The sequence below is a fragment of the Natator depressus genome, chromosome 7, assembly GCF_965152275.1.
Source record: "Natator depressus isolate rNatDep1 chromosome 7, rNatDep2.hap1, whole genome shotgun sequence".
In the NCBI taxonomy this organism is placed as follows: Eukaryota; Metazoa; Chordata; order Testudines; family Cheloniidae; genus Natator; species Natator depressus.
Genome location: NC_134240.1, coordinates 107,020,220 through 107,045,010, shown reverse-complemented (window position 1 = coordinate 107,045,010; position 24,791 = coordinate 107,020,220). Strand labels below are relative to the sequence as shown.

The following is a 24,791-nucleotide window of genomic DNA, read 5'->3' as shown; positions in this document are numbered from 1 at the left end:
ATAGTGTTGGAGTTAAAAAGAAGAGTTAGACTTTATAGCAAAATTCTTCTATTAGTTTTCAATTCTAGATTGAAATCTCCATGGTAATATTCAGTAGGTTGAAATTTTGAATGAAGTAAAATTGAATAAACCTGCGTAATTTTAGTAAAACATTTTGTTAGGCCAGTAGTTTTCATAAAATTCCCCCAAACTATCTATAAAACTTGTTCATGTCCAGGTTGCTTGCACCACCTTCTGGATACTGTTCTTGGCAAAATGCTTTCCCATACATGATGCACAAGGAAAGTTTGCGTTTGTGCCCAGCACCTCTAAGAATCTACTACGACTACTATGTTTTATATTAAATTTGATCTTGCCTACATCTACATGGGCCTCTTCATCAGGAAAATTTGCTTTTGTTAAAGTGTGCATGCTGGTCTGCAAGTGTCCTTACCTGATTTTTATTTAGCTCCACTAAAAAGGTGGTAATATTCTTCTGTCTTGCAGATAAAAGAAAGTAAGGAGAAGGAGAAACTGGAGAGGAGGTTATTAGAAGAACTCTTCAAAATGTTCATGGATTCAGACTCCTTTTACTATAGTCTGACTTATGACCTAACAAACTCTGTCCAGAAGCAAAGCTCATGTGAGAAGACTAACTTGTCGCTGTGGAGGAAAGTAAGTATTTATACGTCAGAAGATGGCTGCCCAGTCTGTGTTTTCAACGTACTATATTTGTTCTGAGTCCTAGTGGTATTGATTTTGCAACTTTTAAAGGCCAGATCATCAGCTGGTATAAAATATCAACTGGCCCTACATTAGGCTTCTACATAATGAAAACAAAATTAAAAACTACCAAGTACATGTCTTTGGTCTGAGATCTGTCAAAATGTTTTGGATTTAAAAAAAAAAGAAAAAAGCGAGCAGTGAAGGGTTGGATAACCAGTTGGAGTTATTGGGTAGCTAATTCATGTTTGGGATCACATTTGTATCTTTACTGAGAGGTTCTGAAAAACCTGGTTTAAAATACTGCTGTTTTATTCTCTTACAGGTTGATGACAGATTCTTTTGGAACAAACACATGATTCAAGATCTCATCAATACTGATGTGAGTAATTGTTTTCTAAAAAGTGCATCTTAAATTTCTTAAAGCTGAGCACTATTTAGTAGAGGTGGTCAGAAATTTTCCAACATAATTGTTCAAAGGAAAACGCAGGTTTGTTGCAATGGAAATATTCTGCAGGATTATGTTGATTTTAACTAAACTTTCCACAGAAACCTGCCTGTTTTCCTGGTAGCTCATGCGCTGGGCTCCCCAGCATCTTGTCGGCCTGCCTGGAAGGGGACTTGGGAGGACTTCCAGGCATGTTGGCAGTATAGGGGTGCCTCTTTCCTTGGTTGGCTGGCTGCCAGGTTGGCGATGTCTGTGCAATACTTAGCACAGTGGCGTCCTGATCCTTGACGAGGGCTCCTTTGTGCTACAGTAATACAACTAAGTAATAGTAATACTGTTCAGCGTTACAAAGTGGTACTGTGCATCAAAGTATTCTGAGCTTTTGTTAGTATGTATGGCTGATATATAAGTGATAAAGCAGCAAACAAGCCACTTTAACTTTTCCTTAAATAGAAATGTGAATTAGAAATGCTTCATTAAGACTGTCTTCTAAATTTTCAAGCTCATAGATGAACATAGTTTTAACCTTTAAATCTTTGTGATATATTACACTAACAAGTTGGGCTCACTAGAAACTTCAAAACAAAAGTTTAACACTTGCCTTCAGTCATTTGTGGTTTAAAAAAAATAAAACTTGGCCATCAAATGTGCCATCTTTCTGTGGGAGTCTTCTCATTTGTTGAGACTTGGAAGACCAGGGCCTAAATATATAAAGGTTTTGTCCACAAGATGAAAAATGTAGAAAATTAGTTTGTCATATTTACATTAGTTGTAAATATGACAGCGTCTGTTTTTTGAGCCAAAAAAAAAAAAAGATAGTTTGGGGCAAATTCACATGATAATTTATAGGAGAATGAGAAACTTGATGACTTATGACACAACTCACAGCTCATTTCAGTAGAGACTTCCTTTTGGAGCAGTGGTGCCCAAACTTTTCCTGTCACCTGACCCTTTACCAGTAATGGAATCTGTCTGTGCCCCGCCTCCATTACTGCACAGTTGGCTCAGCAGAGGAGCTTGGACTGAAGGCAGGGCTGGGGGCAGAACTGGGGATGGGGGAAGGGCTGGAGGTGGCCCTGGCCTGGGGGTGGAGAGGGAATGAGGACAGAGCTGGGCTGGAGGTGAAGCAGGGGGCAGAGTGGAGCTGCGGGTGGGGCCAGAGCTGGGCTGATGGTGGAGCAGGGGACAGAGCTGCAGCTGGGGGTGGGGTGGGATGGAGTTGCGGCTGGGGCCAGGGCCGGGGCCAGGGCGGGGCTGGGGGCAGAGCAGGACTGGGTGGTGCTCTGTCTCCGCCCCCCCCCCCCCCAGGGGGCTGGAGCAGGTCCTGACGTGCTTCCCTCTCCCCCCCGCACATTCCTCCGTGCCCTCCTAGGGGGTTCTCACCACAAGTTAGAGACTATTATTTTAGAGAATACAACTAATAGCAAGCATAGTATATGTCTCTTATCTTTATTACATTTTCTTGTTTTATGTATACATTTAGAATATAATAAGTTAAATATAAATGATAAACAGAAATAAAGGGGAAACTAATCTAAACTATATATGCATCATTTAAGATTTGAACGTTTTGGTTATTCTTTATACTGTGTGGTTAATTGCTTCACGTGTGATGCCTGACTTTCCACAAATATGTCAGGCTCTTCAAAGTAGAAGTAGCAGTTGTCTCTGACATTAATTTTGATCTCCTGTGCATTTGATCTGCTGAACTTCTTCCATTTATGGCAACTAATTTAAAAAGGTAAATGGAATGTGTAATTCTTGTGGCACAATAGTATACCTGATCCTGGCAGGATTCTTTACTTGCACTATTTTGAAAGTGACTTGAACAAGAGATTTTGATGAGCCAGACAAAAAGCAGCATACCATAAAATGCAGCTAGAGGAGAATTCCACAAAGAAGGAAAGAACTGCTTTTTCCCTCCTGAAAAGACTGATAAGAGAGAGATTTCTTATCTGAAAGCCTTCTGGAAATTTTTAAATGAATAGACTTTGGTCTGACATTTTAGCAAGGATAATTTAATCTTTCAACATTACAACAGGATACTGATTGTGGATGTTTAAAAAAAAAAATCCAATCTGAATATTCTGATTTGACATTATTACAGAAGGCTCTTTGGTTCTTGTCTGAAACGATATTATTTACCCAACAGATCTCCTCTTCCATTGACAGAACACTTGAATCTTGTGTTTTAATTTGACTGTTAACTGTCAGAGTTCAAGCTTTTTTTTAAAAGAAGAGTTTAAATTATTTGGATGCTGTCTGTAAGATACAAATGAAATCCTTTAAAGAATGTAACTTTTTAAAATTAATAGTGAGCAATATGATGAAACTTTTAGGTTACATTGTAATGCGCCAGGGCAGCTCCTTTGGTTTTATTTTTCACCAGTCTCCCCAAAAAGACCTTCTCCCCGCTCAAAAAAACCCACAACCCTCTGGTTCTGCTGATTAAAATAAAAGCACCATCAGAAGAGAAGGTAAAAAAGGTGTTCATACAAAATGAAGAGGCAGGGATTCTGGGAATTTTTGTGGGATTGGACCTGAGTTTTGAGAAGACTTCTCTAAAAGCCAGAGTAACACCAAGCACACCTGCAGAAATAGCAATAATATCAGAAACCTCTGTAGATTAGCGTAACTGTTAAAACTGGTATAGATGTATATACTTTTTTTGTAATTTACAGAACGCAGAAGTGGACTCTTGGATTATACCCATCATTCAGGGATTTGTACAGATTGAAGAACTTGTAGTTAATTACAGTGATGCATCTGATGATGAGAAAAGCAGTCCAGAGACGCCTCCTCAGGAATCAATTTGTGTAGATGATATTCACCCTCGATTTCTGGTAGCACTTATTTCACGCCGAAGTCGGCATAGAGCTGGTAAGCAGAGTGTGTCCAAGATACTAACCATGCCAAAAGGGATGTGAAGGATAAAACTTTGAAAATAATAGTGCTGCATGGTACAGTCCAGAATTACACTCCAAAATTCACTGATAAATGAGAAAAAACTGAAGCGCTACCTAAAATGTTGTGAAAAAATTAATTCGTCCAAATCTGTACATAAAAAATAGATTTAAGCTTTGTTTTTAGACCTTGCCATCCTCTAGATGCCTTAGAAATTTTGAGGAAAAAGTGGTGATTTAAAGTTTAGATACTGTTAGTTACATAACCTCCTTCTGACACCCCCACGCAGCCACCACACAGTATTGTTTAACTAATGCTCTGTAGTTCAGAAGTTCAGTGCTGTTTCAGGGATTGATTCTTATTCTAATATTGTGGAATTACATTTCCATGTTTTATATAAATTTAGTTTCCTACTTAATATGAATGTAATTACTCAAACTTACTGACTTTCTTGCCTTTGGAATACTGATGTAAACCATTATAAACTTTTCCAAACTACTGTACTTGGCAATCAGGTCAGAGGACACTGGATGGAAAAACAAATAGTAGCCACAGCAGCAAGAAATGTTTAAAATGCACAGAGCTAGGTATATAGATGGAAATGTAATTGCTTTCATTTGCTAATGAACAATTCTGCCCATATTACAAATCTTGAAGCTGCTCATGGAGCTTTCTTCATTACTGTTCTGTAAACTGGAGCATCTGTCAGTCAAAGATGATCTGTAGTTTCTTTCAATTTAGTATTTTGGGTTTTTAGTGTTCAGGTTTTGCTTGTACATGTTTATTTGGTAGAAATCTGCTCTATCAAGGTTGTATGCCTTTTGTAATGGATTAATTACTTTAAATCACACAGTTTACTTATCACAAGTCTATAAATTACTGTCAGACCCCACCCGCAGCCCTTAAATTTTTTTCATATAGTTAAACTCCTGCTATAGGGCTGCTCCAGTAATAGCACACAACACTCACAAATCAGAACTTGACTCTTACCTTCATAGTAGCGCAGGAACAAGATTAACACTCACTGCAACAGTGTATAGGGATTAGAAGGGGAAGGGAAGAATGAAAGTGAGGTTACCGAAGTGACATTACCACTGTGGTTTGTCCAGGAAGTACTGTCCTAATGGTAGTACTGTACTTACAGCGAAGACCCTGCTGCAGTACAGGTGTATAGGGTGTATAGACAAAATCAACCCTTGGGAATAGTTGCAGGGGAGGATAAGGACTAAAACCAAAGCCTTGTTCCATCTCTACCAAATTAAAATAAAACGGGAGAGAGGAGCCAGAAAAGGAACCAGACATCAGTGTTGTTGTCAGTTGGGATAGCCTGGTTGATTTGTCTTGTATTTCACATAATTTACTTCTGTACACTTCTGAAAGTGTTTTTGGTGGTGAAGAATATCCATATTTAGGACTAATTTTAAAAAATTTCACACCTTTCTTGAGTAAACTGATAAACATCTTTCTCTTTGTCTTCTAGGGATGCGGTATAAGCGAAGAGGCGTTGATAAAAATGGGAATGTGGCAAATTATGTGGAGACAGAGCAATTGATTCATGTCCATAATCATACTCTCTCATTTATTCAAACACGTGGCTCTGTGCCAGTATTCTGGAGTCAGGTTGGATACAGGTACAACCCACGACCACGACTGGACAAGAGTAAGTATTGGTAATCTGTGGAGCTTGTAAAACGTACCCAGATCACTTTAAAATAATAGACGTGGAAAATTGTTACTCTGTTGACCTCTGGTCAACAGTTTTTTTTTTTTAAAAACTAAAAGTAATGATGGTGAGTTGGTCCAATTTAAAACAACTTCTCTGTCCTTTAGTTGAACTCAAAACTTGATTAAGGAGTCCCCATTTCTCCCAGATACAGGAGGATAATTGAGTTCCCAAAATAACTGTATGCACTTCCACCCCTCTTTAATGCCCCAAACTCTTTTATGCAGTGGCAGGTCTTCAGGGTTGGGGAGGGGGAGAGTCTGGTCTGCTTTGAAAATGGAAATGCTAAAGGCTTTGGAGGCAGTATGAAACTTACACCACAGAGTTCACTGATAAGATTCTTCCCTCTGCTTTTTAAGAATTTCTTCTTCTAATCTGGTAGGAATGAAAATGTACAACATTGTAAATTTACTACAGTGAGTTCTGGGACGTGCATTTTCTAGACTTTCTTCTAAATTTAAATGAAACCAAGAAGTTCCTGCTACATCAATTTTGAAGTATGCTAATTGGTCTCTCTCTCTCTGCTACTAAGATGGCACAAAAAATAGAGTTCTGAGTTGGAGAGAATCTGGGCTGATCATGGGCATCAAGTTTAGATTAGCACCCAGGCTTCTGGATTGTTCTCCAGAATGAAATTCGAAAAGTTGAGATTTGCCAGTGCTCTGTATCCCAATGTTATGCCTGGGGGAATTCTGCGCCACTGCAGAATTCGTAGGCCATGCATATTTTTTTGTCCGTCCCCTGCAGAAAATAACTTCTGCTGGAAAGTTGCTGCTGCTCTACCTTTTACCCACCAGGGGGTGTTGTGGCAGTAGAACACAGCAGTGGCTCCTGGTCAGCCCCAGCTATCATAGGGAAGAGAGAGACTGCCTGTGCCTTCTTCACAGCGCTTGTCGGGCCAGGTTAGGAGAGGGGACATGGGGAGACAGCGTGGGGCACATGGGGCTGTTTTGGAGTGTGTGTCACAGACTGGGGTTCATAAGGACTAGTGAGGGAGGACAGATTGGGGCAGTAGCTGAATGGGAGTGGAGGTGCAGGGCCACATGGGATTGAGTGTCTGAGTGAGGGTGGAAGGACACATGGGAATGGGGTGCAAGGACACATGGGGACAGGAGCAGATGTGCCTGACTGAATGGGAGAGGCTAGGGATCAGCCAGAGTCTGCATGGAGGAAGCTCCCTAACACCCCTGCCAAACCCCCCCCCCCCCCCCCCAAAAAAAAAAAAAAGCCTGTTCCACACTTTTCCCACCCATACCCAGCAACCCTCCAAGTTCACACCCAGGCTCCTTCCCAGCAGTTACTTCTCTTTCCCTCAGCTCCTCCATTACCCCGACTCCGTCAAGTCTTTGCACTGCTTCTGATGGCTGTGGGAAATGCAGTTCTGTATTATAGTTTAAAATGAATTATTACTCAGAATTCTGTATTAATATGCCTAGCAAGGAATCTGTTTATCAAAAAACATTTCCTGAATCTTTGTTGTTCTCTGTATTATTACAGACATACTTGCTGACAGGTATTTTTAAATAAATTACCAAAATAATTGAAACTGGTGAGATTATATTATGTTGTTTTGACAAAAAAAATGCAGAGTTTTGCAGAATTTTAAATTTTTTGGTGCAGAATTCCCCCAGGAGTACAGCATATTCATTACCGCAAAGGGAAAAATACTCGAAGGGAAAAGTGTTTTGACAGTACTGTCATAGCATCAGAGAAACAGACAGGGCTCATAAGTCCATTGATGTGGTATTAAACCCACCACAACAGAAGCATGTAATTCAGCAAGACTAGGATTTGTATGTGTGTGATATTTACTATCTCCTATTTCTGATAACTACAGACTATATTGAACAATCTGCACTTAAAGTTAGTTGCTGATTTAGGACTAAAAGTTAATGTTAGTCTGTAAACTCTCCAGGAGAGAGACTTTCTTATTTTGTTTTAGGTGCTTTCTCTTAAAGGGAGGATTGTCTTTTTCTATACGTTTGCACTAGCTGAATGGGACCTTGATCCTGATTGGGTCTTTAGGGACATGTCTACACTGTCCTGCTGTTTGGACTGAAGGGGCATGAATAGCAGTGGACACCAAAGTGTTGCACTGTAACTCCCCCCATGTAAATGTTGTGGGTGCAAACAAAGTTTCCTAGTTCACATTAATATAGTTCTCTTCAGACAAGACTCCATTAATTTGAAATAGGAACCTTTTAGTCTGTGGCTGCAGCATCCACACAGGGGAGTTACAGCATAGCATTTTGGTGCACAGTGCTGTTTGCACCTCCAGAGTCTGAAGTGCAGGGCAGTCTAGACATGTCCTTAACGCTACCATAAAACAAAAAGTAAAGGTATATCTTTATGGTAATGCTTAGCTTTTGGCTGTGTTAGAAGGGTAGTGAAGGTTAGTATTTTTGCCAGCATCATCCCGTCAGGTTCAAGTTTTTGTAAAGCACTAACAAATTCAACTGTCTTGTGAAGAGTTTGCTAAAACCCTTAAAATAGCTGAAAAGGGATCTCTTGCCAGATCCTAGAAGAGCAAAGTGTGAACAAATTTGTACTAAAGATGAGAAAAAACAGTGAGCAATAGGAACGTTTGAAAATCCCCCCGAAAATCATATCAAAACAGTTTGAAATGCTAAAGACTCTCCGTGTGTGGCATTTGTTTATGGGGCTGGGCAATTCAATACTGTGGTGATCAGCGCTTCTGAATTCCTAGCAAAATTGGTGGGTAATGTGAAGAGGATTTCAATTTGGAAGATTTATAGGTAGGTTATAGCACCTGTCGGGATCAGTTTTAATGTCAAAGATATAAAATCTTACCTCATTAGTTAAATGTATTCCAGATAGTTTCTCCTAGTCTGTGCTATTACATCTTTAAGAATATAGTCTACTTTCAGTCTTGGACAGTTTGTGAAATTTTTTATTCTTTAGCAGGCTCTGTGCTATCCTATTCTAATGTTTATACTTAAACCAGCTCTACATACTTTTACAAGATTATTTAAACATTTAAGATACTTCTGAGGTGAAGGGAGTTCATCTGAAGTATGGAGCTTGCATAGAAAGGTTGAAGAGGTTTGTAAATAAGAAAAGGAAGGAGTAGACTGGCTTGCACCCAAAGTATAAAAGAGAATGTTTTAGTTTGATACTCCCATCTGCACTTTGATGGTAAGTAAGTAGCACAGTAGTAATATGGCATAGCATTAACTGGATCTCCACTGTGTCAGTGTTGGACCTCAGAAGGTAAAATGAATTAATATGATCCTGTAGAATGTATCATGCTACCTGCATGCACATGCAGGTTTTCTTAATCCAAGGTACCTAATAATGTGAAATTGAATATGAATTAATACCTTCAAGTGAAAGGAAATGATTAGTTCTTCATAGTGTCCTTCTACTTTGTAGGTGAAAAGGAAACTGTACCCTATTTCTGTGCCCACTTTGAAGAACAACTGAAAATTTACAAGAAACAGGTGTGTTTTAGGCTGGCACTTCTACTTTTATGAGTGTATTTATTACTTAAACTTAACTAGTGTGAATTGTTTAAAAATACTTCATAAACAATCTGAGTACTTAAAAGGACAATAAAAAATTAGAACTTTAGGTGTAGCACTTGATTTTCCTGAATTATACAGCAATTTCCAGAAATAGTAATTGAACCCATCTTTTTGGTAACTTTTTTTTAATTGGGCTTGTCAAATCAGCATTTGTTTTTTATTGGAGATGAGATTAACTACAGCAGTTAACCCGATAACTTGGGTTCCAAAACAAAAATGGGAAAAAAAGGTGTCTGAAGAGAACCTTGTGTTAGATAAGCTAAGTGGAATTACTTAACTTTTTTTTACTGTTTTCATGTTTTTTTAATTTGTTTTGTATGTTGCCTTCCAGAGAGAGTGTAATTCTGCAAGTATCTTCACTAAGATTACCAAACTATTAAATTATTAATTTTTGAACAGGTTATTATTAATTTGGTGGATCAGACTGGACGAGAGAAGATTATTGGAGATGCTTACCTTAAACAAGTGCTACTGTACAACAATTCAAACCTCACTTATGTTTCCTTTGACTTCCATGAGCACTGGTAAGAGGGCTTTCTAAAATGTGTCATCTTGTAGTATTTGCTAAAATGAGAGATGTTGTTGAGGGTAGGCGAAACCGTTTTCTAATAGTGTGTGAAATGCATTGACTTTCTCACAGAGAGAGAGGGAGAGAAATATTGTCTTTTGTAAATGAAGGTAATATAACTTGGGTTTTTCATAGCTTAGCTTGCCATTGTTTTCTGCTGGACAGTTTTGGTGTTTCAAAAAGCATCATTAGTGTTTTGGTTGTTTGCTCCAATCCTCCCTTTCCTCACAGTTTCTTCAACTCAGCTTCACTCCACACCTGCCCCTTGTAACCTATCCTTCCCTGCTCTGTCCCCCAACCCTGTTCCTTTCAACGCCTCCTTACCCTTCCCTTTTCTTTCCATTTAGCTCATCCCCTCGGGACTAATCCATCCCCACCCCCAAAATCATGGAAATAACATGACTGTTTCTGCCATCACATTGTTCACTCTGCCTTTGTGTTATGGAATTCCCTGCACCCTTTGTCTGTATTGTCCATTTAAATTGTAAGTTCTTCAGGGCAGGGACTGTCTACTACTCTGTACAGTGCCTAGCACAATGTGATCCTGTTCTTGGCTGGCCCTCAAGTGCCACCATAATAGATATGATTGATAACTCCTCTGGTCCCCTTTTCTGGCTCACATGGTTGGGGAAGGGCAGGGGACACAAGGAGGATGTTAAATCCTATTATGATGTTGCTGGAGCAGATTGCCTACTACATTCCAGTACTGAGGTGGCTGCATTCTGCTGATGGGTAATGTGATCTCTACATATATTGTCTGTCAGGCTTGTTGAGCACCCTCAGGATGAAAATGACATGAATGTAAAGATTTGATCATTTGTCACTTTTTTTTGTTTTGCTTTTGGTTCATACTTTAGCACCATACTATAATTGCCCCCCAAATCCTCTCCCATTTGTAGGTGAACGCATCGAAAGAGAATTCTTGAGAGGCTGGAGGGAAGATAGGCATGGCTATAATGTAGCTGTTTGAGTATATTTTTAAATGGTTTAATTTGCAACTGACATTTGAAAAGATTTTCATAAACTTTGTACATTGCCTGATAACTGCTGTGAATAAATTCTGCTTCATATTTAGCTAAATATCAGTTTATATTTGTCTGTACTTGACTTGTGTGTGTTGCATCATTTTTCTAGTTGAAACTTAATTTACTTTTGTGAACTTTTTTATTTTAGCAGAGGAATGAAGTTTGAAAATGTTCAAACATTAACTGATGCCATTCATGATATCATCCTTGATATGAAGTGGTGTTGGTAGGTATTAGCATGCTCAGGCTGGTATGAAATGTTTATAGAAAAATTTGAATGAAAGAGTAGGGGAAAAACAGTTTAAACAATGTTCGTTTAGATGGATTTTTATGGCCTTACATTTCTCCAACGATTATCTTTTCCCTCCAATCTTACCTGTCTTGAACATTAGTTCCTGGTTAGCAAATCAGCATCTTGGAATCAATTTTGTGAAGTATTCTACTTATGGTTCTACCCTTTTAACAACAAAAGAACTCCCAATAACATTGTTCCTTCCCAGAGGTTCACTGTTGTTAATTTGAAAAAAAAATCTAAAGAAATTATGTATGAAATATCACGCAGTTCCCCCACCCATAGAGCTCCAACCTTACCCTGAACAGCCAGTGAAAACCCTTGACCTCCAGCCAGGTATATTGGTTACATATTTATGCATTTTGATATATGATTGATGTGGCTTTCATGAATTACATTGTATATGGTTCAGTACATTGTTTCATATTGGTGTGTGTGTAAATAAATGAAGTGTGCTGTCAGATTGTCACTGGTGTCTGGGAGAAGTTTTTCTGCAACATTTAGGAAATTTTGTGAATGGTTGTCCTATATGTTAGTGATTGTTCTAAAGCTGGCATTGTTTTTATATAGAAATGAAATAAGTAAATTTGTGTGCATGTACTAGAATATTGAATTTTTAGTAAAAATGGGCTTCCTTGCAAGTTCAGGATAATGGTGGAGAAATGTGGGCGAAGGGGAATGGAGGGGGAGATAGCTATTCTGAAAAGGGGGCTCATGTCAGCTGGGCTGACTTGGGTTTGCTGGTAGTTCTGAAAAATTGAAAAAAAAAATTGGTTTGTCTCAAACAACCTGAAAATTCCAGAAAGTTTTGATGAATCAGAAAAGTTGATGAATTTCATTTTGGGTTGAATGAAACTTGCACTCTTTCACATTAAAGGAAGTAAAGTGCTAGAATGGGTGGAGGTGATAGTGATGGTGCCGGTGCTCACCTTCTAACTGTTTAGCCAAATAGGGCACTCATCTGGGTTGTGGGAGACTGGGATTCTGTTCATCCCCTCTGTCTGATGTGGAGCAGGAATTTGAACTTGGGTCTCCCCTCCTGCAGGAGAGTGCCTTAGCCAGTAGATTATGGGATATTCTGGGGTGAGTCTCTCTCTCTCTCTCTCTCTCTCTCTCTCTCTCTCTCTCTCTCTCCTGTGTATAAAATACTTGAATAATCCATTGGGCTGGAGAGAAAAAGTGAGTGACTATAGCCTGGTGGTTAGGGCACACTCCTGTAATGTGAGAGATCCCAGTTCAGGTTTCTGCTTCCATATCAAGTAGAGGGGAGAACTGAGTCTGGGTCTCCCACATCCCAGGCAGATGCCCTAACCACTGGGCTAAAAGTTAAGGTGGACTCCACCACTACCACCTTCTCTGACTGTTTTGTTTTATGAATGGTTTGTATGTTCCTCCCTTTTTGTTTGAAACTTTTTGACAAATTTGCAGGAAGCTTCAGGTAGACAAACTGCATTTTTCAGCAAATAAACTATTTGTCTGAAAAACTTCATGCAGTTCTAATGGAGTGTAGCTGGGATGTTGAATGAAACCGAATGAATATTCCATGGTTTAGTCTAGTAGAAACATGTTTTCTAACTTAAATTTTCTATTTTATTTGCATGGACTGATCAGTTCTTTTATATTTAAGATCTCTCAATAAACATTTTACTACTGCTATTTTTTTACCACCTTTGAAAGGGTTGATCAAGCTGGTGTGATTTGTAAACAAGAAGGAATTTTTCGTGTTAACTGTATGGACTGTCTGGATCGGACCAATGTAGTCCAGGCTGCTATTGCAAGAGTGGTCATGGAACAGCAGGCATGTATGACGTGTAAATTTTAAAGTGCTAAATATCTTAGATTTTTTTTTTTTATTTATGAAAAGATAATCAGCATTTTTGTGAGTGAAAATAGCCTAGAACTTGTTAAGTTATGAAGGTAACGGGATCTTCTGGGAATGTGCATATGCCCCCCAAATGTTTAAACTTCTCAATAGTTCTTGGATTGGGAGGTATGTCTTTAACATTTTTGGGAGAAGAGACTGGCATTAGGGGCACCAGAACTATTATCTCAGTTTTATTGTGTAGATTTGTAGTTTGTTAGTTCATAGGCAGTGATTATCGCTTGCATATACTTTTTTTCTTTTACAAAATTAGGTATAGGTAGAAAAATGAGTAGGTCCAGAGATGTACTTTAGTTTCAGGCACTTGAGAATAAAATATCCCATGAATCTGCATATTAAGTGCTCGATATGCCTGAGAGATCATTCCCCTTGACTATAGAGAGACCATCATTCTCCATCTTTCCAGGTATCCTAAACAGGTAGTTGACAGATCATCTCTTCTGGAATGAATCTGTCCCTTTCAGAGACAGCATTTCCAAATAGGAGGAGATGATTAAGGAGCTTTCTTATAGTTCAACGATCATCTGCTTCCTTCTTTGGAACCTCAACCTTGGTTATATCTTCTGCCTGAAAAGGATGTTAAGTAGATGATGGTGCATGTAGCTTATTCCTTCACCTGCTTACTTCCCTGGTCCTTCTCGCATGAACAGAGAGCAACCATACCCGAAGTCCAAAAGTGCAAACAATTGAATGTTTATTGGGGTGAACTTCCAGCAAGCACGATTCCAGTTTCCTTCCTTAGTGTCCCCCTTCCCAACTCTGAACCCAGAGAGCCTTACCTGTGTCCCTGTTCCCATTCCCTCCCTTAGCAAAACATGATTCCAATTTCCCCACCTCCATTCCCCCCCCACTTCCTGATTGACTGCAGACTACATAGTAAAACTTGAGTTCTGCTTAGCTATACCTTAACCAATCATTTTCCTGAAATTTAACTAACCAATTCTAACATAATGTAACATGATTATTTAACCAATTATATCCCACCACCTTAATTAGTTTACACCCAGCAAAATTAATTATACAGCAGACAGAAACAATCACAGAACCAGACAGAGATTCTACAACAAAACAATAGGGAAATGGGGACTACAATGGTAGAACAAACACAGAAATGAGGATTTCACAACCCAGCTATTGATAAGTGAGTTCTTGCCAGACAGGATGCTATAAAACTAAGTTTCCTTTTACATTTTCTAGGCACTTCCCTTTTTCTGGAGGTGATAGGCACTATCAGGACAGGATTGTATTCCTAACAGCCCAATAGCACCTTATTTCAATGTGACTAGCATTCGCTTCCCAGCTTATGGCTGCCTCTGCTGCTTAGCCAAAGGCCTTAGCCTAAGAACAGGGCCTCAGACTGTCACAGTGAGAAAAGGCCTTATACAGTCAGTGATTTTGATTCTCTCTTTTGTACCTCTATAACTAGCTAAGTGATAAGAATACACCTAAATTCTTAGCGTATAGGCCTTTACAGACAGGCCTGAGTATCTATATCCTAACAGTAGCCTTGAAAATTCAACATTGCAGTGCAGGAAGAGATGAAAAAGCTCCATGATGTGCTTGAGATAAAGGATAAAGGCAAGCTGGCCCTTCCTATAAATAAAGAATGAATTGATCTGACTATGAAAATAGGTGCTGCCAAGTTCCAATGTCATCCGCAGCAAGGAATCCTGACCATATGATTCTGGTTGTACGATTGATTTTGATTTTTTTCTTCTAGCATCTTGCCTCTGATTCTTGGTCTCTTCTGCCTCTGAATAATCAAAGCAAGATAATCTTTCTAGAAATCTTAGGTTCGAGTCCTGGGATATGTCTGTGCTGCAATTAAAAACCTGTAGCTGATCCATGCCAGTTGACTTTGGCTTGTGGGGCTTGGGCTAAGGGGCTGTTTAATTGTGGTGTAGGCATTTGGGCTTGGGCTGGAGCGTCAGCTCTAGGACTCTGCACGGTGGAAGGGTTCCGGGGGTCAGGGCTAGGGCTGCAGCCTAACATCTACACTGCAATTAAACAGTCCATTAGTCTAAGCCGCACGAGCCTGAGTCAGCTGGCATGAGCCACTGCGGGTGTCTAATTGCAGTGTAGACATACTGATTGATATTGCAGAAGGCCCCACTCCATAACTCAATAACACTAGATCTGTGACACTGTCCCCCCTCAAAGTAGATTAACAATTCTAAAGTTAATCTACTTTAGAATTGTTCTACGGTTGTTAAGCACGGTATGACTCCTACAATACAGACCCGCAGAAGCACAGTATTCGGAGAACTCTAGTTGCCTGTAAACTTGTCACATTTCCCAGGAGCATATGACTTATTGTCTTTATGCTGGAAATTTGATAACACTTCTCAAATCAATAAAGAGTTTTTAATACAAATTCTTTTCTTGTCCACAAATGGTGTTTTAGCATTTAGACTGTAAGAAAATAGTCTAAAGTAAAAAAATCACACTTGTGATTTAACCCAGTAAAGCCCATTGGAAAGCCGTAGCTAAGGTTGCATTAGAATTAAATTTATAACAGGAGCTTTAAGCTTTTTTATTTTGTAAAACTCTCAATGAAATGGTAAAAACCAAAACATAGAATATGAACTTTGAGTGCTATTTGAGTTGTTCATGGTGGTTTGATGAAAACTGAATTGATAGAGGGAGACCTCAGTAGTGTTAAGGCAGAATAACTTTTCAAAGGCATGGAATGTCTGATATAAAAATATGAGATCAATGTTAAGGTTTGCATTAGAGTACAAGTTTGACAAAATTGGGATACAGTAATGTTTTTTGGTATCTGTTGGAGATGAAAGTGAATTTCTTGTGGAATATGTTACTGACAATGTTGTAAGCAATTATGCAGATGGAAAAGGAATGTGCAGATCTTTCCCCTTAACGTCTTATGTCCATGCTTTTAAGATTTTGGGTGGAGTGGGAGTGTCTGAGGTTTTGCAAGTCAGATTTTTACCTATTCTGATGCTTAAATTTCAGTGCATTAATTAATCTTGGAACCCAGATGTATAATTAGTGGTCTTAAATGTTTAGATTAATTAAACTCGTGGCAGTAATAACTAATTAGTGAATACTATATCTGGGATTGTTATTCATTAACGTTTCCCTCAGTTCAGCTGTATGTCACCTCTGAAGCCTGACTGCTTTTCAGTTGTCAGTTTTGTGTGGCTTGTGTGCTGTGAAGTTTCATTTTAAAACTGAAACAAAATTTTGCCACTAATTTGTACACTTACAGGCTGTAATCTGAAACTGTTCTAACCTGACAGTGACACCAATTTTTATTCAACAGAATATTAAAAACTATTTGAAAAAAGAAAGAGGTATCACTGATCAGGCTAATAAATGGGAATGAGGAGTGCCCAAAGCACTTTGAAATAAGGCCACTTCTATTTCAAACATGGATTTAGGAACACAACTTCAGACATCCAGATTTGAAAATGTTGACCCATCAGTTATTTCTTCTTCCCTTGTTACAACAGTTTAACACCCTGTAGCTTATTAAACAGTATACTGCTGTACAGCCTGCCACACCTTCTCCTTGGATTTGTCATGATTTTTGTTTCTCTTGCTAATGTAAAACAGTAAGGTTGGTACCCGAGTTAAAGCTTTCCTTCAGATAAAGCTGCCACAGCATTTGTGAGTAATGTCCCAATTGTGGACATTTGCAGAGCAGCAACGTGGTTTATAGTCTAGACATTACGTGATTGCTGCAGTAAAGGAAGATTCTAATGTAGGGAAATCAGTTCCTCTTCTGATAAGATGCCTAGCCCCACCTCTGTTGGAAACTGCTTGGAAGTCCCCTAGTGTAATGGATATATGCCATTACTCAAAGAAGAAAGACTGGTTACTCACCTTATGCAACACACCGCAAAGAGCAATTGTTACAAATGTCCATTACATAACTCACCCTCCTTCCCCAACATGGGGTCTGGTGTGAAGGAACTGAAGGAAGAACAGGGCATTTCCACATTTTATACTCCTCTTCAAGCATGAGGAGCTTAAGGCTCAGGCATCAGAGGCCTGTGGGTATCACTAGGGAAAACTCTGCCACTAGCGCACAAGACATACGCGCACAGAGTGTAATGGACATATGCATGCATCTCAAAGAACAAGTTACAAGTAAGTGAGTAACTATTCTTTTCTTCAGAATGTCAGAAAATGGCCTCAAACAAAATCCTCACCAGTACCAGAGCTATCTTAATGGGTACTGGGCTGAAGAACAGCTCTTCTGTGAGACCATCTTTAACCAACTAGCTTGAAATCTTAAAGCTTGCTTCTTTGTTTTTTTTTTTTTTTTGCCTTTCTAGTTCCTTACTTTCTCATTAATGCTAGGTCAGTAGCTTCCACATTGCTCAACAAATGTATTTCTTTTCCATGTGGCACCTGTTAATTCCATTGGGTTAGCAGTATTCCAGTTAGCTGTTCCTTTGGTTCAGTGTAAGACCTCTATATAGAAGTGGTCTTTCTCCTTTGTGCCTTTTGGCTTTCCTCATGGCATGCTCAGAGGAGGAAAAACAAAAACATGACCTATGGCTGGCTGATGGGGTAAAAATTAGTTTTCTCTGCTTAGATCACTAAAAAATAAATCTGGTAAGTTTTTTGTGCTCAAAGAAATGTCACCTTTTGAAGACACTGAAACTAAATAAATGAATATTTGATATCTTCAAATATTTAAGGATAAATCCTAAAAATTAAGGATGTTGGTTTGTTTTTACAGTATAACCTAATGATTCTTTTTGTTCTGATTTGTAAAATGAAATAACTAAGAAAATTTAGTAAATGGTGTTATTACTAAAATGATGTGTATCATATTACCATTTTCTTTAATGAATTTATATAGTTTAAGAATGAATGTCACTTTGACCTTATCCACTAATAAATGTGTCAAATTCCAGCTGAAAAAGTTGGGTGTGATGCCACCAGAACAGCCTTTGCCAATGAAATGCAACAGAATCTACCAGATAATGTGGGCAAACAATGGAGATTCCATAAGCAGACAGTATGCTGGAACAGCAGCTTTAAAGGTAAAAAAAAAAAAAAAAAAAAAAAAAAAGAAGAAAAAAGAAAAGACACAAACAAAAAAGAAACAAACCCCAAAAAATAACCCCTCTCCAAACCAGCGAAACAAAAACATTAGTATAATGAGTACCTTAAGTTTTGTGATCTGAATTATTATGCAATATGCAGTAGGAGTCATTTAGTTTATTGCTTTTAAAAGATGCACATAAAAATGACACAGTAAAATCAGCTGAAGTTTGATTCCTTCTATACAATTCGTAGAGACCTGTGGACTCTTGGGGGATTTCTAAAGAATGACATTAGACAATTGGAGAAACACTTATTGGACCCAAGGAGTGAATGTCTAGTTTTGCCTAAGTTGCCAGCATTCTTCAGTACATGAGACTTTTGGTGTTAAATAGCTTGACTCTGTTCTAAAGAGAAGAAAAGTGTAAGAATTGAATTAATATTGAAACTGGAGATCTGTTTTAACAACCTTTTGAGTATTTCAGCAGAATACATACATAGTATTTCAAAACACGTGTTGAAGAATTTGGTAGATAGCAGATGATAGTCTGCCTTTTTAGCTAGGGTGAGAAGAATCAACCAGCTATCATTAAATAATGGAAAAATAATCCATACAAGTATTTGTTTTTTAATGTTGTAGGTGAACTTTAAATGCTTTTTACCTGCCAAGACTAGAATTGAGGGTTCTGTACTTCTCACAGCTGTGACCCTTTCCTCTGGTAGAGGCTGCTTCATTTATTTTTACAAGGGATCATTAAGGAGCTAAAACAAATTGCTCTCAATACACCCAAACACCGGTGAAATCTTTCCAGTGCTCCCAGCCCTTGGTGTTGCAGGGCCTGTATGTTGTCAGCAGATTGCACTGTTATTAGACATTCTTTTGTAATTGTACGCTCCTCAGGGTAGGAATGGTTTTTGTCTGCTACAGCACTTTGTAGTCACTTAACAAATTAATAAGGCTGCCTGGCTAGAGCCTTCATTGAATAAACTATTTATTTTATTTTTTCCCTCCATCGTATCTTTAATTTGTGCCTGTCAAGCAACTAGATTGAAGCACAAAGATTGGTTTGTTTTCAGTTAGTTTACACAAAGATGCTTGTATTTTGACAGTCAAGTTATTCACCTAGAAACCAACTTAAGCAATCTTCCAATGGATACATTTCTTAGGGTCCTAAAAATTAAATACTCTTGAAACATATTTTTCTTTAAAGATAACTGACCTGATTTTCAGAGCTGCTGGGCACCCACAAAGCCAACAGGAACTATTGGTGTGCAGCACCTCTGAATATCAGGGTAATTTTCTGCTAGGATCCTCTCATGAAGTAAGATCTAGGAGTGACACTGGCAAAACTCTTTGCTCTAAGGAATTTTGACTCCTGATGCTGCAGGCCCTACTGTGCCTAGACAAGTCGACTGCTTACTGAGGATCATGGTTATGAGGGCAGCTATTTGGATGTAGATGACTGACTTATTGTCCCTCCGTGCATGGTGCTTGGCTCATATTAATAATAGAAGCCAAAAGATTCTAAGCCTCCTTTGCAATGCCCCAAAAAAGAATTCTAGAATCATAGGACTGGAAGGGACCTGGAGAGGTCATCTAGTCCAGTCCCCTTCACTCATGGCAGGACTAAGTATTATCTAGACCATCCCTGACAGGTGTTTGTGTAACCTGCTCTTAAAAATCTCCAGTGATGGAGAGTGATGCATGTCAAACTAGTCTGAAGAATAGTGATGCCTTTATTGATTTTAATTTAAAAAAAAATCCTATATGACCTATCCTAATATTAACAGATAGGATAAATATTCAGACTATTGATTTCTTTCTTTAGTCTCTCTTACTGTTGTGCATGTACAATCCATGCAATCTAAGTGTGACCTTGATTCATTTTACTTTGAACTTGTGTCCCTGAGACATTTATTCTATGAATTGATAGAAATGATTTCTTGGTAGGTGTAATTTATGTTAAAACGCTATTGACCTGGTTGTCAACAGCATTTTTTAAGGTTCTCCAGATTCAAAGATTCCTTGAACTATATTTGTAAATCTATTTTTATGTTTCGCAGGTAAAGGAAATACTCTTTCTATTATTCTTAATATATCTTTATTTTGTATATGCAGAATAGCAACTTAAATTTAATTCCCTGAAATTTCACTCATTGAGTTATGCAGTATGTACACTAACCTCCAAAACGGCTTTTTGAGAACTGAGAAGGTTGTTGTTTAAATGCCACACACTTTGGCTAATTAAGTGTTCAAAGGAGTGTTTCTGTGTAACAGGGTGACTTCACAAGAACTGGCGAAAGGAAACTGGCAGGAGTAATGAAAGATGGAGTCAATTCTGCAAATAGATACTACTTGAATCGCTTCAGGGATGCTTATAGGCAAGCAGTCATAGGTAAGGGGAAAGTATAAATATATTTTCAGCTGAATTATTGCTTATTTGTCTACTTTTGTGAATGTTTGTGGAAAATATCTTGTCTTGTGACTCATGCTTTCAAAAGGGTAAGCAAGTATGTTACCACAGTCTGTGTGTGACTTACACTTTATGCAACATGGCTTAAGTGCATTGTAGTAGATGCCTGTTCACTCAGTACGATTATATGGCCATAACCTCATTTTGTCTAGGTAACTTAAGATGCACCAACAGTTCGACTTTATCCGTTTATCTTATTCATACAATATAATTAGAAAAAACTTTCTTCTTGGAAACTGTTTCCAGTAATTATTTGTTTTTTAAGAAATGGTTATAGCTAAATTTTTCTGAGCGAAATAGTTTTGTTGATACTTCATTGTATAATATTAAGACATATATTTAGGAGATGTTGAGTGACAGTTCTTCGGATCCACCATACAGTATAACTTCGATTTTTATACATACCAATCTTACGAACAACCAGTTATACAAACCAGTTTTTTCAAGGGGGGGAGGGAAATTACATAACTTAAGTGATGTCTGTAAAGAACAAGTCAATATCCCTTCACATTCTGATGCCTTCAGTACATTGGAAATCACTTTGCAGTGGTTTGGAGGACAAGAAGAAAGTGTCATACACCCTGCCTCCTGTAATTTTAAGATGTTCAACTTTATGAACTTCTTAAATTTATGAACTCCTCCAGTCCCCAATTAGCTTATAAAATAAGGGTTCTACTGTATTGTAGACCCCCAAGTTTCAGAGCATAAAGCTTATTCAAAGCCGTACAGTAAGGTGTTGAGAGACTGCTTCTGTATGTATCTCCCTAGTTATTTATCTCACTTATATTTTCAGTTCCTTACATTTATCTCCTATATTTGCTGTCTAGATTTGATGCAAGGTATCCCTGTGACTGAGGATCTTTATTCCATATTTACAAAAGAGAAAGAACATGAAGCACTGCACAAGGAGACACTGAGAAGCCATCAGGAACTGATCAGCCAGCTATTGCAAAGTTACATGAAACTACTTTTACCAGATGATGAAAAATTCCATGGTGGATGGGCACTTATTGATTGTGACCCAAGGTGTGTAGAACAAGATTACAATTGATTGATTTTCTGTTGGTCATCTGCCAACATGGAGTCTTTCACAATTATTAGATAAAACCTGCTAAATTACTTAAATGTATTTATAGCTTTGATAGTTGATACATCCATACTCTAAGCATGTTGTAAATGAAGGCTTTTACAGAAAGTGACTGTGTCCTACAAATCACTTTAAAATGTGATTTGTTCTGAATACAGGAGAGGATTAATGTGGTGAAGATTTCTTAAATGTATTCTCTTAAGTACCCTAAAAATGGGTGCGTAATATAACTAGTTCTGGGAGACATCACCTGGCCATGCAGCCATTCTTAGTCTCTTCGACTTTTAAGTGTGACGGGTACCATAAAGAGACTTCTCAGCCATTTGTGGATATTGAGAGTAGGTATGTTACCCTCATTGCTTTCAAGCTGAGGTATGCTGCATACCTGTAACTTGCAGTGTAATGGAGCCATATCTGATTAAGTGAATTTAAGATTTGTGAAAGCCCGGTGTCCTCTTGTTAACCACAGAGCGGGCACACAGGGGCAATAAGAGTGCAGACTTCCATTGTGCCAATGTGCCTCAAACTTGTTCAGGTGAGGTGACCTATAAAGATAAAACAGTCGTTGTCTCTCCTGCCAGGTTAACCTTTAGCCTCTGAGACTGTCAGGGAAGAGTCCATTCAATTATGAAACTTTTTTTTTTTTTCCCCCTGTAAATAACGATCCCCTAGGAACTGAGCTGAGTCTACAAAAGAAATTAATTTTGGACTGTCATAGCTTTGTTTAAAAGAACAATCAAGAAACAGCAGTCTAACATTAATAAATATGTGTACGTGACTTACTGCTGACCTCAAGGTGAAAGCTTCATATCCCTTTACCAATCCTTAGAAATGTCCAACACCTTCAGGTGGGAATGAACATTGCCTCTTCCCCAAGCCCAGTTGCATGATCCTACCCAACCTCATTTGTAGCTTCAGCCAGGCAAATTTGGCTTGGTGTTATTGATGCGCTTTATTTATATACCTCACAGAAAATTTTTCTCTTCAAAATTATATTTGCATTGTGCTGGTGTATTTTTATTGAAAACTGTAACATGGACAGATATAAACACACAACACATTATGCAGTAATTTAAATCTAGACGATTCACAGTTATAATTACTTTAATTCCTTTTTTATTTTGGTATTGTGGTCATGTCTTTTTCTGTCTAAAACATAATGTCTGCGAAATGCCTATCAGTTACAGCTGTATCACTAAACAATTGTGTATATTTGCCTGCTTGTTTTGTAGCCTCATTGATGCTACTCACAAAGATGTGGATGTTCTATTGCTGCTTTCGAACTCTTCCTACTATGTGGCGTAGTAAGTCACTGTTTTTTTCCTTCATTCTTCATGTGCTGTATTCTGTTAATAAACATACCCTATTTATATGCAGAATCACTTTACTTTTGACAGCTTTGTGCTACACAGTAATTGGTTTTTAGCTATGAGTAAATAGAGATCTAACTTTGGACATTAACTGTTTTCTCTGTCTAGTTATGATGATGAAGTTGACAAAGTAAATCAGTATCAAAGACTAAGCCTCGAAGCCTTGGAGAAAATAGAAATAGGTAAGATTGAATGACACTGCACTTCATTACATGCTATCCCTGTTCCTTGAAGGTACTATCTTAAATAGAGTTCCACACTTGTTGCCAAACCATGTTATGAGTACAAAGGCTATTTCCTCACTGTACAGTAGGTATCTATAGATGGGAGTCACAGTTTCAGGGTAATTCAGGGTAATCTATATATTCCCCCGCCCCCTCCCACCCCCCCGCCACTCCTTCCTGTGGTCCTCTCCAGAAGTGCCCGGTCAGGTCTCCAGTCATCACTTGTCTCTGGGTAGGGGCCCTTGTCTTGCTCCCTTCTGATTTGGGGGTTTTAAGGCTGCACAACTCCCTGCCTTCACTGTGACGTCCCTAACAAGCCAATTTCACATTAATGTCTTGGATAATGGAGTGGAGAGTATGCTTATAAAATTTTTGGATAACACCAAGCTGGATGGGGTTGCAAACACTTTAGAGGACAGGATTAGAATTCAAAATGATCTGGACAAATTTGGAGAATTGATCTGAAATTAACGAGATGAAATTCAATAATGACAAGCGCAAAGTACTTCACTTAGGAAGGAAAAATCAAATGCACAGCTACAAATAGGAATAACTAGCTAGGTGGTAATACTGCTGAAATGGATCTGGGGGTTGTTGTAGATCACAAAGTGAATGAGTTTGCGGTGTGATGCAGTTGTGAACTACATTCTGGAGATTATTGATAGGAGTGTTGTATGTTGGACACAGGAGGTAATTGTTCCGCTCCATTCAGCATTGGTGAGGCCTCTGCTGGAGTACTGTGTCCAGTTCTGGGCACCACACTTTAGGAAAGGTGTGGACAAGTTGAAAAGAGAGTCCAGAGGAGGGCAACAAAAATGATAAGATGTTTAGAAAACTAGACTTATGAGGAAAGGTTAAAAAAAACTGGACATGTTTAGACTTGAGAAAAGAAAACTGAGAGGGTACTTAATAACTGTCTTCAGATATGTTAAGGGCTGTTATAAAGAAGACTATGATCAATTGTTCTCCATGTCCGTTGAAGGTAGAACAAAAAGTAATGGGCTTAATCTGCAGCAAGGGAGATCTAGGTTAGATATTAGGGGAAAAAAATTCTAATTATAAGGATAGTTAAGCTCTGGAATAGGCTTCTCCTGGAATAGAATCTCCATCAATGGAGGATTTTAAGAACAGGTTGGACAAACACCTGTTAGGAATGGTCTTATTACTTCGTCTTGCCTTGAGAGCAGGGGCCTGAACTAGATGAACTCTTGAGGTTACTTCTGGCCCTCCATTTTTATGATTCTGTAATCCCTGTTCCACAGTGTTAAATAAATCATTAGTACGCTTAACACAAAATGGTCCCCACTGATAATGCATGCAGTTGCAATATCTGTCAGATGGTTTTAAAAACTTTCATGTAGTTAGGACTCTAGCAGAAGTTTGCTGTCTCGCTGGTGGTGTATAACCAGACTGAGCATGCATTAAGTAGTTTTTCTCTTCCCTTTGCCCACCTTGGATTCTGTCAGGTTACTTGCAGTACTATTTGAAAAGGAAAATGGCAATGTCTCCAGTGCTGGTCAGGGTTTCA

General features: G+C 38.5%; 1 protein-coding gene across 2 annotated transcripts in view; it reads left to right on the top strand.

Moving 5' to 3' along the window:
- INPP5F (inositol polyphosphate-5-phosphatase F) overlaps positions 1 to 24,791 on the top strand; it is a 103,978-nt gene that overhangs the window by 67,774 nt on the left and 11,413 nt on the right. For both annotated transcript variants that reach the window (XM_074959242.1, XM_074959243.1), the window contains exons 5-17: positions 487 to 654; positions 1,028 to 1,084; positions 3,832 to 4,030; positions 5,535 to 5,714; positions 9,171 to 9,238; positions 9,722 to 9,846; positions 11,064 to 11,141; positions 12,885 to 13,005; positions 17,979 to 18,107; positions 20,387 to 20,504; positions 21,410 to 21,608; positions 22,902 to 22,973; positions 23,148 to 23,221. In XM_074959242.1, coding sequence (XP_074815343.1) covers positions 487 to 654; positions 1,028 to 1,084; positions 3,832 to 4,030; positions 5,535 to 5,714; positions 9,171 to 9,238; positions 9,722 to 9,846; positions 11,064 to 11,141; positions 12,885 to 13,005; positions 17,979 to 18,107; positions 20,387 to 20,504; positions 21,410 to 21,608; positions 22,902 to 22,973; positions 23,148 to 23,221 — 1,588 coding nt within the window. The remainder of the gene's footprint in view (positions 1 to 486; positions 655 to 1,027; positions 1,085 to 3,831; positions 4,031 to 5,534; positions 5,715 to 9,170; positions 9,239 to 9,721; positions 9,847 to 11,063; positions 11,142 to 12,884; positions 13,006 to 17,978; positions 18,108 to 20,386; positions 20,505 to 21,409; positions 21,609 to 22,901; positions 22,974 to 23,147; positions 23,222 to 24,791) is intronic.